The sequence below is a fragment of the Coloeus monedula genome, assembly GCF_965178545.1.
Source record: "Coloeus monedula genome assembly, chromosome: 29".
Classification (NCBI taxonomy): domain Eukaryota; kingdom Metazoa; phylum Chordata; class Aves; order Passeriformes; family Corvidae; genus Coloeus; species Coloeus monedula.
Window position 1 is genome coordinate 2126936 of NC_138809.1, and position 19660 is coordinate 2146595.

The 19660-nt window shown below is 59.0% G+C and overlaps 2 protein-coding genes across 2 annotated transcripts; one reads left to right on the forward strand and one right to left on the reverse strand.

The window, feature by feature from the left end:
- Positions 1–6411: 6411 nt before the first annotated feature.
- LOC309583078 (Fc receptor-like protein 4) lies at positions 6412–9725 on the reverse strand (the record flags this gene model as incomplete). Its single annotated transcript, XM_082298594.1, is given in 8 exon segments — positions 6412–6533; positions 6616–6677; positions 7335–7425; positions 7898–8167; positions 8499–8780; positions 8896–9159; positions 9423–9698; positions 9701–9725. Coding segments are annotated over 8 exon segments (1392 nt in total).
- A 5871-nt stretch (positions 9726–15596) lies between these two features.
- On the forward strand, positions 15597–18974 carry LOC309583080 (low affinity immunoglobulin gamma Fc region receptor III-B-like; the record flags this gene model as incomplete). Its single annotated transcript, XM_082298601.1, is given in 8 exon segments — positions 15597–15621; positions 15624–15899; positions 16163–16420; positions 17220–17489; positions 17962–18048; positions 18608–18629; positions 18709–18770; positions 18853–18974. Coding segments are annotated over 8 exon segments (1122 nt in total).
- Positions 18975–19660: the final 686 nt, after the last annotated feature.

A 19660-nucleotide genomic window follows, 5' to 3' on the forward strand; every position in this document is an offset into this window, starting at 1 on the left:
GATTCATCTGGCACCCCAGATGGGACCCTCTCTGCGCGACTGCCGGATCCAGGGGGAAGCAGACCTCCCAGTCGCGACCCTGAATTTTCAGGGGGAGCTCAGGTGTCCTTTGGCTCACGGCAGGGGCAGACAAGGACCATCTGCACCAAATTAAGGGATTTGCTATTCCTTTGAAACACAGAATAACTGCAGGTGCAGGGTTTGAGTCCCTGAGGGTGGGTTGAAAGTCCCGAGGAAGACTGGGTCTCCCAGAATTAGTCCTGGGCAAGAGGAAAAGTACTTTTAAGGGGTTGGACCCCGACTTTTAAAGGGGTTGGACCCCCCGGGGTTGGACCCCACTGTGAAAGGTACCTTTAAGGGGTTGGACCCCGCTGTTATGCGCTATTGTACGGCTATTTGTGTTTTGTCTGTTGCTGTTCTGCTGCTGTGTGAGTGAGAGTGGATGAGATGTGCTGTCAAAGTGTGGAGCGAGTGAGGAGCTCTATCTGCGCTTCCGTACCCCGGCCATGGGCTCGGCCAGAGAAAAGCGAAGCGTTTGGCAAAGAGTGAACGAGGATAAATCATATAAACTGTTGGTTTGGAATTCAACCTTACTGTCCAAAGGGGGGCTGGATTTTAGAGGAGAAAGATTTTAGTTACTGAATTGAGAACACCCAGGCTCCAACACTTTTCTAATATAACCCCAGCTAATTTCCCTTTTGAAATCCCATGTTTAGTGTATGAAAACAGTTGTGAAGCTTGGGTTTGTGTGCATGTGTTAATTGTGAGAGAAAGTGGTATTGTACTTCTACTAGATGGCGTGGGTGGTGTCCAAGCTGCCAGAGGAGAGAGCTTGGTATCAGACTGGAAAGAGTAAGAATAAAAAAAATCTTGGCAGAAAATGAAAGTGCAGATAATGTTAGAGTAAGGGGAGAGTGGCAGAGAATAGTGAGAAATTTGAAAGGAACTGGTTAGAAAAGTAAGAGATGAAGAAAAGGCGAAAGCAATGGCAAAGGTGATGGCAGAAGTTGTAAGAATTGTGGACATTGTGATTAATAGGTTTGGGTGTTTAGTTCCCTTTTCTGCTCGGTGTTTTGTGCGGAGCTGTAAGGCTCCTGTTTGGAGGGGATCCGTGCCCCTGTGCCTTTTGTGTTTTGTTGTGAAAAGCCAACATTGGCAGGTTTCAGTTCTGAGGCGAGCTCCTATCTTGTGGGGAGCCTCGCCACCAGTCTGTGCTTTATTGTGGAGAACTAGAATTGGCAGATTCTAATCCTGCAGCCTTGTGGGGATGGTGTTGTCCCTGTGCAGGCCCAGGTATTTGTCAGGCAGCCTCATCTGTGGGGGCTGTAGAGAAACCTATGGGGAAAATGTTTTGCTGTCCTTCCTTGGTTAATTTGTCAGTCACCTCTCTAATCCTGGGTGGACTTAGTAAAAAAAAAAAAAAATTAGATAAAGAACAATTGGTTACTAAAAGGTAATTGATTGCTAAAAATGTGATTGGTCATTAAAAAAAAAAAAAAAAAGGAGAGAGAAGGGGGTTTTAGGCAGTAGCATTGCTTGCTGCTGAACTTGATCTTGTCCAAAAAGGAAAACCACTAGAACAAAAGGAGCAAACTGATAAGGTAAACTGCTCCAGGGTGAAAAGCAGAAGCCTACTAAAACGCTGAAAAAAAAAAAAAAGGCAATCCAAATGCCTGATTCACAGACTGCAACTCTTGCAAAACTTTTCAAAGCAGTCTCACTCCCTCCACTGAAGAATCAATTGGAAGAAATCCCACTGAAAACCTGTGGGAGACAATAAAAGTGGTGCAACAAGCACTTCATAGAATAAAACCTAAAACTCCACTTGAATAAGTTAATGCAATTAAACTCTTGTTTCACTCAGACATAGCTTTCATTTTTTTGGGGAGGGGGAAAGTTTGTTTCTTTTCTCTTTTCTAGGAATGTCAAATGTCCCGACATCAAAGATAAAGAAAGCAGTTTGAGAGCAAGGAAACTGCAAGCAGCAAAATCACACCGAAATGTGATAACCATTGCTTCACTGTCACTTTGTCTTAGCCCCAAAAAGTTTTACTTCTTTTTTTTAATAATCGGTCTAGTGGGCCAAATTTTCACTTTTCTTTTATAGCAATCTACCAACACATGAGATGGAGCTGTGTGAAAACCAACGAAATTTAAAATTTAAAGTGTCACCATAATTGCTCGCATTGTCAGTTGGTTAATGTTTGTAATTTGTTTGTAATTTGTTAATGTGTTTTCATTGCGAGTGACTTGGTGAAAGATCAAATAGTAGTTAAAGCATTCTACATATTCTTGAGTTTAATTTTTGTCTAGCTTGGTTTGTCTTTTTACTGAAAAATGGTATGGTTAAAGTCTTATAGATGTATAATTTGTCTCAACCAATATTATCCTGAGAGTTGGTATAAGAATTTATACATATTTGAAATCCTACAAATATGGACTAACCTTCCCAGTTCTGCCTCAGAAGGCTTCAAAATTATTATAATCGGGCTAAATTTTTTGGATTTTCTAATTAGTGAATTAAAAAAAATCTTGACAAAACACAAGCAAATGCTACATGAGAAATGATTGAATCCCCCTTCCCAAACCAAGAGGGATACAGAAAAGCCTCTACCAGCTCTCAAACGAAAGTGCTGTTCAATCTCATGCCATATGTCTTAAGAGGATGTTTTAACTTTTCCTCACCCCTCCTATTTATAGCACATTCTGCAATCTCAGTTGGAGGTGCAGAATGGGATCAAGGCAATTTATTCACAAAAAAAAAAAAAAAAAAAAAAAAAAAAAAACACCAAAAAAAACCCCAAAAGAGCCCTACATTTGAAAGAGAATTCATTTCATTTTTAATCCCACCAAACTAAAGCCACAGTTGGTAGTTTGTGTCAAGATTAAATGACAAGAGTGCTATAATCTGTCTCCTGGAAAACAGAGCATAGCCCTAATGTAAAGGTATGTTTGCATGAGAACATTTTGTAGGAAAATGTTTTGTGTGTTAGTTTTCTATCATAAAAACGAATCCTTCATCATGTATAGAATTATACAGCAGAGTAAGAATATTATTATAACAAAAACTGTAGAAAGAAGCTACAACCAAAGAAGCCTCCTGAAGATACCTGACCAGGACTTTAAAGTGTAAGTCAAACCACTAAGATTAGATAAAGGGAAGAGAAATACCCACAGATAGTAAAAGAACAGATCAAGTGATCCCATTAGTAGGAGATGTTGAAATTCCAGAGAGATCAAAACGGGCTCCCCCAGTGATTATTGAACTACTGGAAGGGGCACAACCGGTGTCAATTAAACAATATCCACTAAGGCATGAAGCATGAGTAGGAATAGAACCAATAATTACTAAATTTATGAATCAGAGGTTGTTGAGAGAGTGTAGATCTTCCTGCAATACCCCAATTCTACCAGTACGAAAGCCAAATGAAAGTTATTGATTAGTTCAGGACCTGAGGACACTTTACTCACAAAATTACAAGGTGACTGGGTGTGGTTTTCAGTTTTAGATTTTAAAGATGCTCTCTTTTGTCTGCCATTAGCTGAAAGCAGTCAGGAAATTTTTGTCTTTGAATGGGAAAACCCCAGAAGAGGGAGAAAAAGCCAACTTACATGGACTGTATTGCCGCAAGGATTCAAGACCCATGATATTTGGAAATCAATTAGCCAAGGAACTGGAAGCCTGGACACCACCACTTGGAGAAGGTACATTTCTGCGGTACGTTGATGATCTACTGATGGCAACAAGGACCCGTGAAGACTGCAAGAACTGGACTGTAAGTCTTTTAAATTTTCTGGGACGAAGTGGATATAGAGTCTCCCCTGAAAAGGCTCAGCTAGTCCTCCAGAAAGTTACGTATCTGGGGTATGAACTGGCAGGAGGGGAGAGAGCCTTGGGAGACAACAGGAGAGAGGCAATTTGTCAAATGCCCAGGCCAACCACAAGCAAAGAACTGAGAACCTTTCTGGGAATGACAGGATGGTGTAGATTATGGATCTACAACTATGGACTCCTTGTGAAACCTTTATACCAACTCCTAAAAGAGACTGGGGGAACTCACCTATGCTGGACACCAGAGACTAATAATGATTTGTAACTCTGAAACGTGAGCTGATGCAAGCTCCAGCACTGGGCATACTGGATGTCACTAAACCTTTTCTGTTGTTCTCACATGAGAGACAAGGACTGGCACTGGGACTTTTGGCACAGAAGCTGGGACCATACAAAGGGCCAGTGGCTTATTTCTCCAAGCAGCTGGACGTGGTCAGCCAAGGATGGCCCGCCTGCCTGCGTGCAGTGGCAGCTGTGATCCTGAACATAGAAGAAGCTCACAAGTTCACATTGGGCCAGCAGAGAACCGTTTTTGTCTCTCACCCAGTGTCAGCAGTGCTCACACAGAAAGGAAATCACTGGTTAACCCCATCTCACTTTGTCAAATACCAGGCTGTCCTAGCAGAATCGGAGGATGTGAGTATCCAAGTAACCAACGTTTTAAACCCAGCAGCTTACCTCCAGGGCAAGGCTGCTGAGGAGCGTGTACAGCAGGACTGCATTGAAACCATGGAGGCAGTTTACTCCGGCCGCCCGGACCTAAAGGACTCTCCAGTAGAAAATGCAGGAAAACTGGTTCACCGACGGGAGCAGTTATGTCAAGGATGGTGAGCGGCTCGCTGGGTATGCAGTTACAACCACAGACGCTGTCATTGAGGCAAAACCGTTACCTGTGGGGACATCAGCTCAAAAGGCTGAAATAACAGCCCTAACTGGAGCCTTGGCGTTGGCCAAAGGAAAACCTATCAACATTTGGACTGATTCAAGGTATGCTTTTGGGGTGGTACATGCTCACGGGGCTATCTGGAAAGAAAGAGGTTTATTAACCTCACAGAAGAAAGAAATCAAGCATGCTACTGAAATCATGCAGTTACTGGAAGCAGTGGTAAAACCTTCCAAAGTGGCTATAATGCATTGTAAGGGACACTCCCAGGGTAACACTATCCCTGAACTGAGAAATGCTATGGCAGACAAAACAGCAAAGGCAGTGGCCAGTAGAGTTCAGATCCAAGCCCTAACTCTAATTCCTTCTAGAATCCTTATGGATAAAACAAACAATCAAACAAAAAACCAACCAAACAAACAAAAAAACCCCCATCATACGACACTGATGATTTAAATTAAATCCAAGAAACAAATGAGCACAGATGGGTGGGCTAAAATAAAAGATCTCATTGTAATACTCAGAAAACTGCTAACATTATTTATCCAAGGCGAACATTGCATCAAATCACCTTAGGTGACACTTCTTGGGGGTTTAAAGAGGTATGAGACACACTTACATCGTGGTTACCCAACTTATCCTGGCTTAAACAATTGTTTGGAATAGCTATTTGTGTTACTGCATTCTTACTTACTGTTTGTATCAGTAGTTACTGTTGTATGATGTTATGTACTTGGAATTGCGATGCTTATGCTCAATGACACAAGCATAAACTTAGAAATAAGACAGAGAAGGGTTCTTATTTTAAAGACATGGAAGATTTGCAAAGAATTACAAATAACCAAAGAAAAGGGGGGTTTGAAGAAGGGGCAGTCAAGAACTAACTCATGGAAGCACAAGTGAACTATTGGGAGACAGCAAATGTTAGTTCAGACAGAAGATGTTAATTACAAAGCCTGAGAAGCCCAATTCACCCTAATCTTGTCAAGATAGAGGGGACAAGGATCATCTCCGAGACTGCTGAATCATTCCTCAAAGGACTACGCATGCCCAGGGAGAAAGGTGAAAAGTTCACTGGGAGGATGACTACTGGTCTTCATCAGAAAGACCCCCGAGGAAGAGGAGAGGCCTTCCTCCAGCGCGACCACCAGGACACACAGCGCATGCGTGGCCCACATGCTAATGACTTCCGAGAATTAATTTGTATAACCACACCTGTCCCAAGGAATGTGATGAATATTCATCATTGAACCCTTCATACTGTGTTGTAGAGAGCACCAGGTGTGTGTGTTTGGAGGAGCGATCCCCACACAGCCGGCGCGCCGAATAAAGCAAATACCCACTTCTCTGACTCTGTCTCTGAAGGGTCTCCTGGCCCGGTTGAGGTGTGATTCACAAGGGACTGAGGGAGCCCCAAAACTCAGGCAAATGCCACAAGGATCTGCTCAGCACCCTGAGCGGGACCCTCCTCCTTGCCGAGCTGAGCAGGCAGAGCTGAACAAACCAACCCCATTTCTCCCGCTTTAATCCAAACGCTGCCTTTTGGGTCCAAGAAGAGGCAAAAGGGTCCTGTGCCCCACCCCCCCCCCCCAGCACTGGGAGGGGGAATGGGGAGGCCCTGGGGTGCTGTGAAGGGCAGTGAGGGACCCCTGGGGGGACTCGATGCCTCCCAGTGATCCCCAATTTCCCCCCAGGGTCACATCACACTCTCGTCGGTGGCACCGGGGTCCTGCTGTCCCTCGTAGGGTCCCGGCAGCTGCGCGTTGGTCACTTGTGGATGCCGAGGGGGGGCAGGGCCGGGGGACACCCGTGGGGGCGCTGACAGAGACAGCGGTTGTGGGGACCTGGGAGGGGGTGACACCCGTGGGGGACGTGTCCCTGTCCCCAGCCCCGTACTCACCCCCCGCCCGCTCGCTGCCCACGCCGTGGGGCTCCAGCAGCTCCCCCTCCTCCGGGGGGACCCTGCGGGGATAAGGGGGGGCCTGAGGGGGTGTCTGGGGAAGGGGGAAAGGGGAGTCACGGCCGGAGCCCCCCCACTCACCTGTCCTGGGGCTTCCTGGCAGCTGCAAGGAAAAGGGGAGGGGGTGACCGTGGGCACTCCGGGACCCCTGAATCTTCCTGGGACCTTGGTAGCTCCGACCACCCACGGGACCCCCAAATGCCCACTGGAGCCCCAATTCCCACCGCACCCCTGATTCCCCCCTGGACACTCCAAGCACCCCTGAACCCCCAGAACTTCTGCACCACTGCAGTGCCCCTGAGCCCCCTGGTGCCCCCCACTCCCTGAGCCCCCACGACCCCAAGCCTGTCAGGGAGGGGGACCGCCAAACCCCACCAGACCCCACAAAGATACCACAACATCCCTGCACGGCCCTCCAGGAACTCCCTAAACTCTCCAGGAGCTCCCACTGCCAGCCCAATATTCCTCAAAGCCCACCCAGGAGAGCCCCTGGAGCCCAACCAAGACCCTCCAGAATCCTCCTCAAGCTCCCAGGACCCCCAGCCGAGGTCACTGTGGGCTCCGTTTCCCCCAGCTCAGGGGCTGTGGCTGCTGCCCCATCGCCCCCCCACTCTGGGGGCTTCCCCTCACTCCAGCACCCCCGTTGGCCCCATTGTCACCCACCCAGGCGCTGCCACCAGTGACAGCCCCCGATGACACCCAGGAGCAGGACCAGGAACAGGAGGCTCCTGCCGATGTTCACAGCCACTGCTGGGGACAGAGGGGGACACATCAGGGTCAGCTGCCATGCCGGGGCTTCTGCACCCTCCAGTAACCCCGAGTGACCCCACCTGTGTCCCAGTGTGCCCGCGGTGTCACCGTCAGTGCCAGCTCGGGGCTGAGCGCCCGGAAGACGCGGTGCCCGTCCTGTCCCAGCTGGTTGGTGGCCACGCACTGGTAGGTGCCGGAATGTCCCACATGGACGTCGCCGAGCTCCAGGAGGGGACCCCGGGCCACCTCGCTGCCGTTGTGCAGCCAGGTGAAGGTGACAGGGGCTGAGCCCACCTGCACCGAGCAGCGCAGGGTCACGGGGTCACCTGCGTGCACCGGCTGTGCCAGGGCACCGGGGCTGATGGTGGCATTGGCCACGGGCACTGCGGGGACACAGACGGGGCTGGCACCTGGCCAGGGGGGATGGGGATGTGGTGGGTGGGGTCACCCCATTCCTGAGGGTCCCGCTCACCCAGGACGGTGACATTCATGGGGACACTCTCGGCCACGCTGTCCCCGTCGCTGGCCCTGCACTGGTAGTGGCCGCTGTCATTGTCCCCAACGTGGCGCAGCTCCAGGCGGGGGCCGGTGCCCAGCGGTGTCCACGAGTCGCCCCGGTGCCAGGAGAAGGACAGGGGACCTGTCCCCGCAGCCACCGCGCAGCTCAGCACCAGGCGGTCCCCCAGTGCCACCTGTGCCCCGGGGGGCTGCGCCGACACGGACACCCCCGAGAGCGGGACCCCTGCGGGAAGGGGACACCAGGGGACAGTGAAGGACCCGAGGAAGTTTAGAGAGCATCGGGGGGACCCCTGTGAGGACGAGGGCACACAGAGATGGTGGGGGAGGCTTGGAAAGGGCAGGAATGGACCCCAAGGAAGGATGGGGGGTTTCAGGGGAGGGACACCTTGAGAGGGATGGGGGGACCCGAGGGAGGGGTGAGGGCACCGGGTGAGGGATGGAGATACCGAGCAGTGATGGGGGGACCCGGAAAACGTCATGGAGGGCTGGGTGTCCCCAGGCAGGACTGGGGGACCCGTGGCGGCTGTCGGGGCTCCCCGCGCCCATCCCCGCACTCACTGCGCACCGTGACGCGGAGCCGGGCGCTGCTCTTCCGCACGGCCCCCTCTCGGAGCGCACCTGGCAGCTGTAATTCCCCGAGTGGGAGACCCCCACGGCGGGCAGCAGGAGCTGCGGGGACCCCTGCGGGCCCCCCACCAAGCGCCCGTGCCGGTAGAAGAGGTGCAGGAGGGGGGCTCGGGGCTGCAGGGGGCTGGGGGTGCTGAAGCAGCTGAGATTCAGGGGGGACCCCTCGGGGGGCTCGGGGGGACCCTCCAGCACCAACAGCGAGAAGAGCTCTGGGAAGGAGATGGGGTGGGGGGAGCGTGACCCCGAGGCTGCTGTGAAGGGGCTGTGGGGGTGCTGAGGTGTGGGGGTGTCGGGGTGTCAGGGTGGCGGCTGTGGGGTGCTCACTGTGCACTGTCACTGTCACCGGCGCTGACTCCGACTCCTTCCACCCCTCGGAGTCCACCCAGCCCCTGCAGCGGTAGCGGCCGCTGTGGTGCAGCCGCAGAGGGGACAGGGACAGCTCGGTCCCATCGCGGAACAGCTGCAGTTGTTTCCCCTCGCGGTAGAAGGACACCGAGGTCACCGGATTGTCCTGCCTGCTCCGGCAGCGCAGTGTCACCGTGTCCCCCTCCAGCAGCGCCCGCGCCGGCACCTGCAGCACCAGCCAGGCTGGGGGACAGGGGGGTCCGGTCACACCGCGGGGATCCGTGGGGTCCCGATGGCACCGGGACGCCCCGATTGGGTCACAGCCAGCGCACCAGGGGTCCCCAATTCCAACACGGGGCTCCGCTCGCTCTGGGATGCTCTGGGATGTCCCCGTGTGCAGGGGACGGGCTCTCGTCACACCAGGGGGGTGACCCATGGAGCGGAGCCCACCCAGAGCCCTCGGGGACCCCGCGGGTGCCAGGCTGGGGACACCCAACCCCCCTCACCATTTGAGATGCTCACGGGGGGGCTGCGCCCGGTGCCGGGTCTGTCACACTGGTAGGTGCCACTCTCGGTGACAACGAATCGGTCGGGTCCCTGCAGCCGCCAGCGCTGCCTGTCCTTGTACCAGGTGGTGGCAGCGGCGGTGCCCGAGCCCTGGCAGGTCAGTGTCACCCGGTCCCACAGCACCGGCGGCGTCCAGGGGGGCTGCACGAGGAGCTGGGTGGTCTGGGCGCCTGCGGGTGACAGGGGACACCAGCCTGCCAGGGCCAGCGCGGGATGGGGACAGCGGGGCGGGGACGTGGCATCCCCCCGAGGACTCACCAGCGAGGCCGAGGGTCTGGGCTGGAAGGGAGAAGGGACAGGGCTGGCTGGGGGTGGCAGCGCGGGGACAGCGGCACCCGGGGCACGGAGTGTGGGGCTGTCCCCAAACTGTCCCCACGGGGTCACCGGTGTGGCACGCAGGTCTCAGGGATGGGGACACCTCTGTCACCCTGGGCTGAGGCAGGACATGGGGACACTGTGGCCACTCCGGGCATGGGGACTCGACCGACACCCGGTGCTGGCCCAGGTCACTTCAGCAGCCCCACGGCCCCTCTCACCACCACCAAATCTCCCTGGTGCTTGGCCCTTTCTCCCTGCCCCTGTCCTCACACCTGGCCCAGTCTCATCATGCCCGTCCCCACATCCCCGTCCTTACATTCCTGTCTCTCCACTCCTGTCCCCCTGTTCCCCACAGCCACCCCACGACTCCGGTGACATTTAAGGGCTCCATGCCCATGCTCGGGCTCTGCTGGCCTTGGGGACCTCAGGGAACCCCGCAGACCCCCTCTGCCCCCTCCCCACCGCTCTCTGCCTCACCAGGGCCCATCCCCGGGGCGTCAGGCCCGTGCCCGGGGCACTCACCCCACAGGAGCAGCGCCACCTTCCCGGCCATCCCGCTGTCCCCGGCCACCCGGGCTGGCTGTCACACGCTGCCGGGGCCACCTGTCCCCTGGGTGGCGGGCAGGAAGCGAGGTCACGTCTCGTCCCCACGTGTTGGTGGCCCTTGGTGGGGGCAGGGTGGTGGCAGGGTGGGGGCAGGGTGGAGACACAGCAGGGGACAGGCTGGGGCCATGGTGGGACATGGTGTTCCCAGGAGTGGGGGGCTCAGGGCATGTGGGGATCTCAGGATGAGTGTCCCAGGGGAATGGGGAGAGAGGGGAAGTGACAGGGAGTGTCTGTCTGGGAATGGGGGTCCCCATGTGTCAGGGGGTCCCCAGGATGGGGGTCCTGAGGGAATGGGGGGCAAAGGGGGTGTGGGGAATGGGATGGAGATGCTGGGCAACAGGAGACCCAGGATGGGGCTCCGAGAAAAGGGGGACACAGGGAATGGGGCTGCCACGGTCGGGTTCCCAGGGGAATGGGGGTCCCAGGGATGGGCAGTGGCTGGGGGGGCTCGTGGGTCGCAGCTCCTTCACCGGGTGCCTCAGATTTTGGGGTGACTCAGGGCCCAGCACGGCCCCCCCGGGGTGCTCATTACCTGGGGCGGCATCACAGGGGGGTCCTGGGTAGCTCCGGTTCTGTGTCCCCCCCACCCTTTGGCTTTTTCCTCTTTATTTCTCTTTTGTCCTTCATTTCCTCACGGTTGTGCCACGCTGCCTCATCCCCCAGTGTGCGGCTCAGTGATCCTGGGGAGCTCCTGAGCAGGGAACGGGTTGGAGGCACCCTGCGCAGGGGGAATAGGGGGTGCGGGGGCGCAGAGAGGGGTGGGGGGCAGTGGGGATTGGGGGTGTCCAGCTGTGCCCCCCAACACTTTCACTTTCTCTCTGTGGCAGCAGAAGGAAGAGGCCATTTGTGCTGAGAGTCAGACGGGGGCCGGGTTCTGACCTGGGGGGACACATCCAGAGGGGTCCTGTCCTAGGGGGGTCCCTGTTCTGGGGGTGGCAGGTCCTGGGGGGGATCCTGTCCCATCTCGGATCCTGGGGCTGCCCCATCCCGGCCAGGGGTTCCTGTCCTGGGGGATGGCGGTGCTGGGGGGGGTCTCTGGGCACATTCCTGGGTGGGGGGTCTCTTCCCCAGTGGTGGCACATCCTGGGGACCCCTGTCCTGGAAGGGCCCTGCCGGCTCCCACTGTCCCTGCTTGGGCACTGTGACCTCTGCAGGGCACAAATTTGGGGCTGCCCTGTCCCTTCGATGTCCCTTCCCCTTGACGGTCCCCCCCACTCTGGGAGCCCCCAATCCCCCTTTGGGATCCCCCAAGGTGCAGCCCCTCTTCCCCATCCTGCAGCCCCCTGTGACCCTTCTGTGGCTGAGAAGCCCCACGGGGTGCCAGTGGGGGTGACAGGGGGTGGGTGTCAGTCGGGGAGGGCACAGACCCCGCCACAACCTCCCACAGCCACCCCAAGCCCCCAGCCCTGGCAGGGTCTCAGTGCTGGCAACCAGGAAATGGATGAGACCCTGCAGATGAAACACTCGGGACACTCCTGGCTGTGCCCTGCTCTGCCCACAACACCTGAGCACCAACCTGCCCCCTCTGCCTCAACACCCACATGGAAAAATGGAGCTTTTTTCCTTCCGGAAATGGCTGATTTGGCCAAAAATTGATACCACACTACTGAGGCACCACAAATGTGGTTTAAAATCCTTTTAATCGTTGGTCTCCCAACAAGTCTCTCACAATAAAAACCCCAAACAAATCACAGAGAAATGAGACTTTTTGGTTCCCTTTAGGAGCCCATTGGTGCATCCCACAGCCGCGTTTGCCTGTGGATAACACGGAGTGGGAAATCTCCCGAGTGTCCAACAGGTGCATGGGATTGTTCCCTGTCTGCTGGGCAGCAACCCAGCCCACAAGGATGGCTTTTCTGGGGCCATATTTAGGAACTCTTCCCATTTTTCTCATTGCCACCCTGAGACTTGATTGACTTCCCATGGCTTCTGCTGCCAAAAGGGAACAACTCTGTCCATCCTGGGAGCACTGCACAGGAAGCTGTGGAAATGCCCGTGTGTCCCTCAGGGTCTGATTCCCTGGTAAATCCACTCCATCCTACTCTGAATTCCCCTGCCTGGGCACTCCCTGCTCCTGCTCCCACCCCCTGTTCCCCAGATCCACGTGTGGAGCCACGGCTCGATATTTCCACACTTCTCCCTCTCGTCTGGCGGCCGCAACCAGAACCCAACCATTCTTTCCAGGAGCATCCAAAGGGCGGCAGGTTTGAGCCAGGAAGGAGGAGGGTCCCGCTCAGGGTGCTGAGCAGATCCTTGTGGCATTTGCCTGAGTTTTGGGGCTCCCTCAGTGCCTTGGGCAGAGGCACAAAATGATGCATTGCTGCATTTCCGGGCTGCTTCCCTCGCAGCTGCCCCTGCAGGGGCGCTTTCCAGCCAGCCCTGCTCTGCAAACCATCAAAGGCCCTCGCTCGCAGAGCCACTGCTTGGGCTCCCCTTGGCTTTTGTGCTTCTCGCAGGCCTGAGCAAACCACAGCCACGCCTTTTCCCCACACAATTCTCACCTTGCAGCAGCTCTAAAGCTGCGAGAGTCAAAGCCCAGGGGGCGGGGGGGACCCTCAGGTCCTGGCTGCCCCTGGGGCTGGCCAGAGCAGGGCTGGCCAATGCCCATCCCTGTACAGTGGGGCTGTGGCGTGGCCTGGCCCCACACTTGGATGGCCACTGGCTGCACGCAGGAGTTTGGGAGCTGCTTCCTGCCTGGGGCTAAATTCCCAAGCTGCTCTTGCCAGCTCAGATCCTGCAGGGGATGAGCGAGAATGGAGAAGTCTGAAATAGGTTTTCTCCCAAAACCAACAAACCCAAAGTGTCCCAACCCCCCGGGACGGAAACCACACGGGGGGAAGTGGGAGCTGGAGAGGGGGGGCAGCCCCACAACAGCTTCAGCCCCCCCACATTTGCGGTGTCTCAGGGGTGTGGTATCAATTTTTGGCCAAATCAGCCATTTCCAGAAGGAAAAAAGCTCCATTTTTCCATGTGGGTGTTGAGGCAGAGGGGGCAGGTTGGTGCTCAGGTGCTGTGGGCAGAGCGGGGCACAGCCAGGAGTGTCCCGAGCGTTTCATCTGCAGGGTCTTATCCATTTCCTGGTTGCCAGCGCTGAGACCCTGCCAGGGCTGGGGGCTTGGGGTGGCTGTGGGAGGTTGTGGCGGGGTCTGTGCCCTCCCCGACTGACACCCACCCCCTGTCACCCCCACTGGCACCCCGTGGGGCTTCTCAGCCACAGAAGGGTCACAGGGGGCTGCAGGATGGGGAAGAGGGGCTGCACCTTGGGGGATCCCAAAGGGGGATTGGGGGCTCCCAGAGTGGGGGGGACCGTCAAGGGGAAGGGACATCGAAGGGACAGGGCAGCCCCAAATTTGTGCCCTGCAGAGGTCACAGTGCCCAAGCAGGGACAGTGGGAGCCGGCAGGGCCCTTCCAGGACAGGGGTCCCCAGGATGTGCCACCACTGGGACAGGGACCTCCCACCCCCCGGAATGTGTCCAGAGACCCCCCCAGCACCGCCATCCCCCAGGACAGGACCCCCCTGGCAGCCGGGATGGGGCAGCCCTGGGACAGGATCCCCCCAGGATGTGTCACCCCCAGAACAGGGACACCCCCAGGACAGGACCCCTCTGGATGTGCCCCCCCCAGGTCAGAACCCGGCCCCGTCTGACTCTCAGCACAAACGGCCTCTTCCTTCTGCTGCCCGAGAGAGAAAGTGAAAGTGCTGGGGGGCACAGCCGGACACCCCCATCCCCCACTGCCCCCCCACCCCTCTCTGTGCCCCCGCACCCCCTATTCCCCCTGCACAGGGTCTCCCCAACCCGTTCCCTGCTCAGGAGCTCCCCAGGATCACTGAGCCGCACACTGGGGGGTGAGGCAGCGTGGCACAACCGTGAGGAAATGAAGGACAAAAGAGAAATAAAGAGGAAAAAGCCAAAGGGTGGGGGGGACACAGAACCGGAGCTACCCAGGACCCCCCTGTGATGGTGCCCCAGGTAATGAGAGCCCCGGGGGGGCCGTGCTGGGCCCTGAGTCACCCCAAAATCTGAGGCACCCGGTGAAGGAGCTGTGACCCACGAGCCCCCCCAGCCACTGCCCATCCCTGGGACCCCCATTCCCCTGGGATCCCGACCATGGGAGCCCCATTCCCTGTGTCCCCCTTTTCTCCGAGCCCCATCCTGGGTCTCCTGTTGCCCAGCATCTCCATCCCCTTCCCCCACCCCCTTTACCCCCCATTCCCTTCCAGGACTCCCGTCCCGGGGACCCCCTGACACATGGGGACCCCCATTCCCCAGACAGACACTCCCTGTCACTTCCCCTCTCTCCCCATTCCCCTGGGACACCCATCCTGAGATCCCCACATGCCCTGAGCCCCCCACTCCTGGGAACACCATGTCCCACCATGGCCCCAGCCTGTCCCCTGCTGTGTCTCCACCCTGCCCCCACCCTGCCACCACCCTGCCCCCACCAAGGGCCACCAACACGTGGGGACGAGACGTGACCTCGCTTCCTGCCAGCCACCCAGGGGACAGGTGGCCCCGGCAGCGTGTGACAGCCAGCCCGGGTGGCCGGGGACAGCGGGATGGCCGGGAAGGTGCCGATGCTCCTGTGGGGTGAGTGCCTCGGGCACGGGCCTGACACCCCGGGGATGGGCCCTGGTGAGGCAGAGAGCGGTGGGGAGGGGGCAGAGGGGGTCTGCGGGGCGCCCTGAGATCCCCAAGGCCAGCAGAGCCCGAGCATGGGCATGGAGCCCTTAAATGTGACCGCAGTCATGGGGTGGCTGTGGGACACAAGGGACAGGAATGGGGGGGACAGGAATGTAAGGATGGGGATGTGGGGACGGGCACGATGGGACTGGGCCAGGCGTGAGGACAGGGGCAGGGAGAAAGGGCCAAGCACCAGGGAGATTTGGTGGTGGTGAGAGGAGCCGTGGGGCTGCTGGAAGTGACCTGGGCCAGCACCGGGTGTCGGTCGAGTCCCCATGCCCGGAGTGGCCACAGTGTCCCCGTGTCCTGCCTCAGCCCAGGGTGACAGAGGTGTCCCCATCCCTGAGACCTGCGTGCCACACCGGTGACCCCGTGGGGACAGTTTGGGGACAGCCCCACACTCCGTGCCCCGGGTGCCGCTGTCCCCGCGCTGCCACCCCCACCCAGCCCTGTCCCTTCTCCCTTCCAGCCCAGACCCTCTGCCTCGCTGGTGAGTCCTCGGGGGGATGCCACGTCCCCGCCCCGCTGTCCCCATCCCGCGCTGGCCCTGGCAGGCTGGTGTCCCCTGTCACCCGCAGGCGTCCAGACCACCCAGCTCCTCGTGGAGCCCCCCTGGACGCCGCCGGTGCTGTGGGACCGGGTGACACTGACCTGCCAGGGCTCGGGCACCGCCGCTGCCACCACCTGGTACAAGGACGAGCAGTGCTGGCGGCTGCAGGGACCCGACCGATTCGATGTCACCGAGAGTGGCACCTACCAGTGTGACAGACCCGGCACCGGGCGCAGCCCCACCGTGAACGTCTCCGATGGTGAGGGGGATTGGGTGTCCCCAGCCTGGCACCCGCGGGGTCCCCGAGGGCTCTGGGTGGGCTCCGCTCCATGGGTCACCCCCCTGGTGTGACGAGAGCCCGTCCCCTGCACACGGGGACATCCCAGAGCATCCCAGGGCGAGCGGAGCTCCGTGTTGGAACTGGGGACCCCTGGTGCGCTGGCTGTGACCCAATCGGGGCGTCCCGGTGCCATCGGGACCCCACGGATCCCCACGGTGTGACCGGACCCCCCTGTCCCCCAGCCTGGCTGGTGCTGCAGGTGCCGGCGCGGGCGCTGCTGGAGGGGGACACGGTGACACTGCGCTGCCGGAGCTGGCAGGACAAACCGGTGACCTCGGTGTCCTTCTACCGCGAGGAGCAACAACTGGAGCTGTTCCGCAGTAGGACCGAGCTGTCCCTGTCCCCTCTGCGGATGCACCACAGCGGCCGCTACCGCTGCAGGGGCTGGGTGGACTCCGAGGTGTGGAAGGAGTCAGCGCCGGTGACAGTGACAGTGCACAGTGAGCACCCCACAGCCGCCACTCTGACACCCCGACACCCCCACACCTCAGCACCCCCACAGCCCCTTCACAGCAGGCTCGGGGTCACATCCTCCCCCTCATCTCCTTCCCTGTCTCATTCCGGTGCTGGAGGGTCCCCCCGAGCCCACTGAGGGGTCCCCCCTCAATCTCAGCTGCCTCAGCACCCCCAGCCCCCTGCGGCCCCGAGCCCCCCTCCTGCACCTCTTCTACCGGCACGGGCGGTTGGTGGGGGGCCCGCAGGGGTCCCCGCAGCTCCTGCTGCCCGCCGTGGGGGTCTCCCACTCGGGGAATTACAGCTGCCAGGTGCGCTCCGAGCGGGGGCCGTGCGGAAGAGCAGCGCCCGGCTCCGCGTCACGGTGCGCAGTGAGTGCGGGGATGGGCGCGGGGAGCCCCGACAGCCGCCACGGGTCCCCCAGTCCTGCCTGGGGACACCCAGCCCTCCATGACTTTTTCCGGCTTCCCCCATCATTGCCTGGGTATCCCCATCCCTCACCCAGTGCCCTCACCCTTCCCTGGGTCCACCCTGCCCCTCTCTGAGATCCCTCCACAGTATCCAGGTGCCACCATCCCTGTCTGGGTCCCCACCCCTCCCTCGGGTCCCCCCATCCCTCTCAAGGTGTCCCTTCCCTGAAACCCCCCATCCTTCCTTGGGGTCCATTCTTGCCATTTCCAAGCCTCCCCCACCATCTCGGTGTGGTCCCATCCTCACAGGGGTCCCCCCGATGCTCTCTAAACTTCCTCGAGTCCTTCACTGTCCCCTGTTGTCCCCTTCCCGCAGGGGTCCCGCTCTCGGGGGTGTCCGTGTCGGCGCAGCCCCCCGGGGCACAGGTGGCACTGGGGGACCGCCTGGTGCTGAGCTGCGCGGTGGCTGCGGGGACAGGTCCCCTGTCCTTCTCCTGGCACCGGGGGGACTCGTGGGCACCGCTGGGCACCGGCCCCCGCCTGGAGCTGCGCCACGTTGGGGACAATGACAGCGGCCACTACCAGTGCCGAGCCAGCAACGGGGACAGCGTGGCCAAGAGTGTCCCCCTGAATGTCACCGTCCTGGGTGAGCGGGACCCTCAGGAATGGGGTGACCCCACCCACCACATCCCCATCCCCCCATGCCAGGTGCCAGCCCCGTCTGTGTCCCCGCAGTGCCCGTGGCCAATGCCACCATCAGCCCCGGTGCCCTGGCACAGCCGGTGCGCGCAGGTGACCCCGTGACCCTGCGCTGCTCGGTGCAGGTGGGCTCAGCCCCTGTCACCTTCACCTGGCTGCACAACGGCAGCGAGGTGGCCCGGGGTCCCCTCCTGGAGCTCGGCGACGTCCATGTGGGACATTCCGGCACCTACCAGTGCGTGGCCACCAACCAGCTGGGACAGGACGGGCACCGCGTCTTCCGGGCGCTCAGCCCCGAGCTGGCACTGACGGTGACACCGCGGGCACGCTGGGACACAGGTGGGCTCACTCGGGGTTACTGGAGGGTGCAGCAGCCCCGGCATGGCAGCTGACCCTGATGTGTCCCCCTCCGTCCCCAGCAGTGGCTGTGAACATCGGCAGGAGCCTCCTGTTCCTGGTCCTGCTCCTGGGTGTCATCGGGGGCTGTCACTGGTGGCACCGCCTGGGTGGGTGACAATGGGGCCAACGGGGGTGCTGGAGTGAGGGGAAGCCCCCAGAGTGGGGGGGCGATGGGGCAGCAGCCACAGCCCCTGAGCTGGGGGAAACGGAGCCCACAGCGACCTCGGCTGGGGGTCCTGGGGGCTTGAGGAGGATTCTGCAGGGTCTTGGTTGGTCTCCAGGGGCAGCCCTGGGTGGGCTTTGAGGAACATTGGGCTGGCAGTGGGAGCTCCTGGAGAGTTTGGGGAGTTCCTGGAGGGCCGTGCAGGGATGTTGGGGGATCTTTCTGGGGTCTGGTGGGGTTTGGCGGTCCTCCTCCCTGTCAGGCTTGGGGTCATGGGGGCTCAGGGGGTCGGGGGCACCAGGGGGCTCAGGGGCACTGCGGTGGTGCAGAAGTTCTGGGGGTTCAGGGGTGCTTGGAGTGTCCGGGGGGAATCAGGGGTGTGGTGGGAATTGGGGCTCCAGTGGGGATTTGGGGGTCCCGTGGGTGGTTGGAGCTGCCGAGGTCCCAGGAAGGCTCAGGGGTCCCGGGGTGCCCACGGTCACCCCCTCCCCTTTTCATTGCAGCCGCCAGGAAGCCCCAGGACAGGTGAGTGGGGGGGCTCCGGCCGTGACTCCCCTTTCCCCCTTCCCCAGACACCCCCTCAGGCCCCCCCTTATCCCCGCAGGGTCCTCCCAGAGGAGGGGGAGCTGCTGGAGCCCCACGGCGTGGGCAGCGAGCGGGCGGGGGGTGAGTACGGGGCTGGGGACAGGGACACGTCCCCCACGGGTGTCACCCCCTCCCAGGTCCCCACAACCGCTGTCTCTGTCAGCGCCCCCACGGGTGTCCCCCGGCCCTGCCCCCCCTCGGCATCCACAAGTGACCAACGCGCAGCTGCCGGGACCCTACGAGGGACAGCAGGACCCCGGTGCCACCTACGAGAGTGTGATGTGACCCTGGGGGGAAACTGGGGATCACTGGGAGGCATCGAGTCCCCCCAGGGGTCCCTCACTGCCCTTCACAGCACCCCAGGGCCTCCCCATTCCCCCTCCCAGTGCCGGGGGGGGGGCACAGGACCCTTTTGCCTCTTCTTGGACCCAAAAGGCAGCGTTTGGATTAAAGTGGGAGAAATGGGGTTGGTTTGTTCAGCTCTGCCTGCTCAGCTCGGCAAGGAGGAGGGTCCCACTCGGGGTGCTGAGCAGATCCTTGTGGCATTTGCCTGAGTTTTGGGGCTCCCTCAGTGCCTTGGGCAGAGGCACAAAATGATGCATTGCTGCATTTCTGGGCTGCTTCCCTCGCAGCTGCCCCTGCAGGGGCGCTTTCCAGCCAGCCCTGCTCTGCAAACCATCCAGGCTGGAAGGGTGAGCTGGTCCTAAAAACTGCACAGGCCCTAAAAAGCTGAGCCAGAGGCAAAAAGTGAGCTGGACCTAAAGTCTGAGCCAGCCCCAAAACTGAATTTGCCCCAAAATCGGAACAAGTCCCATAAACCTGAACCTGTCCCATAATCTGAACCGGTGGCAAAACCTGAACCATCCCCAAAAACTGAACTGCACCCAAAAACTGAACCAGCCCCAAAAACTGAGCCAGCCCTAAAAACCTGAACCAGTCCTTAAATTGGAATAAGCCCCATAACCCAAACT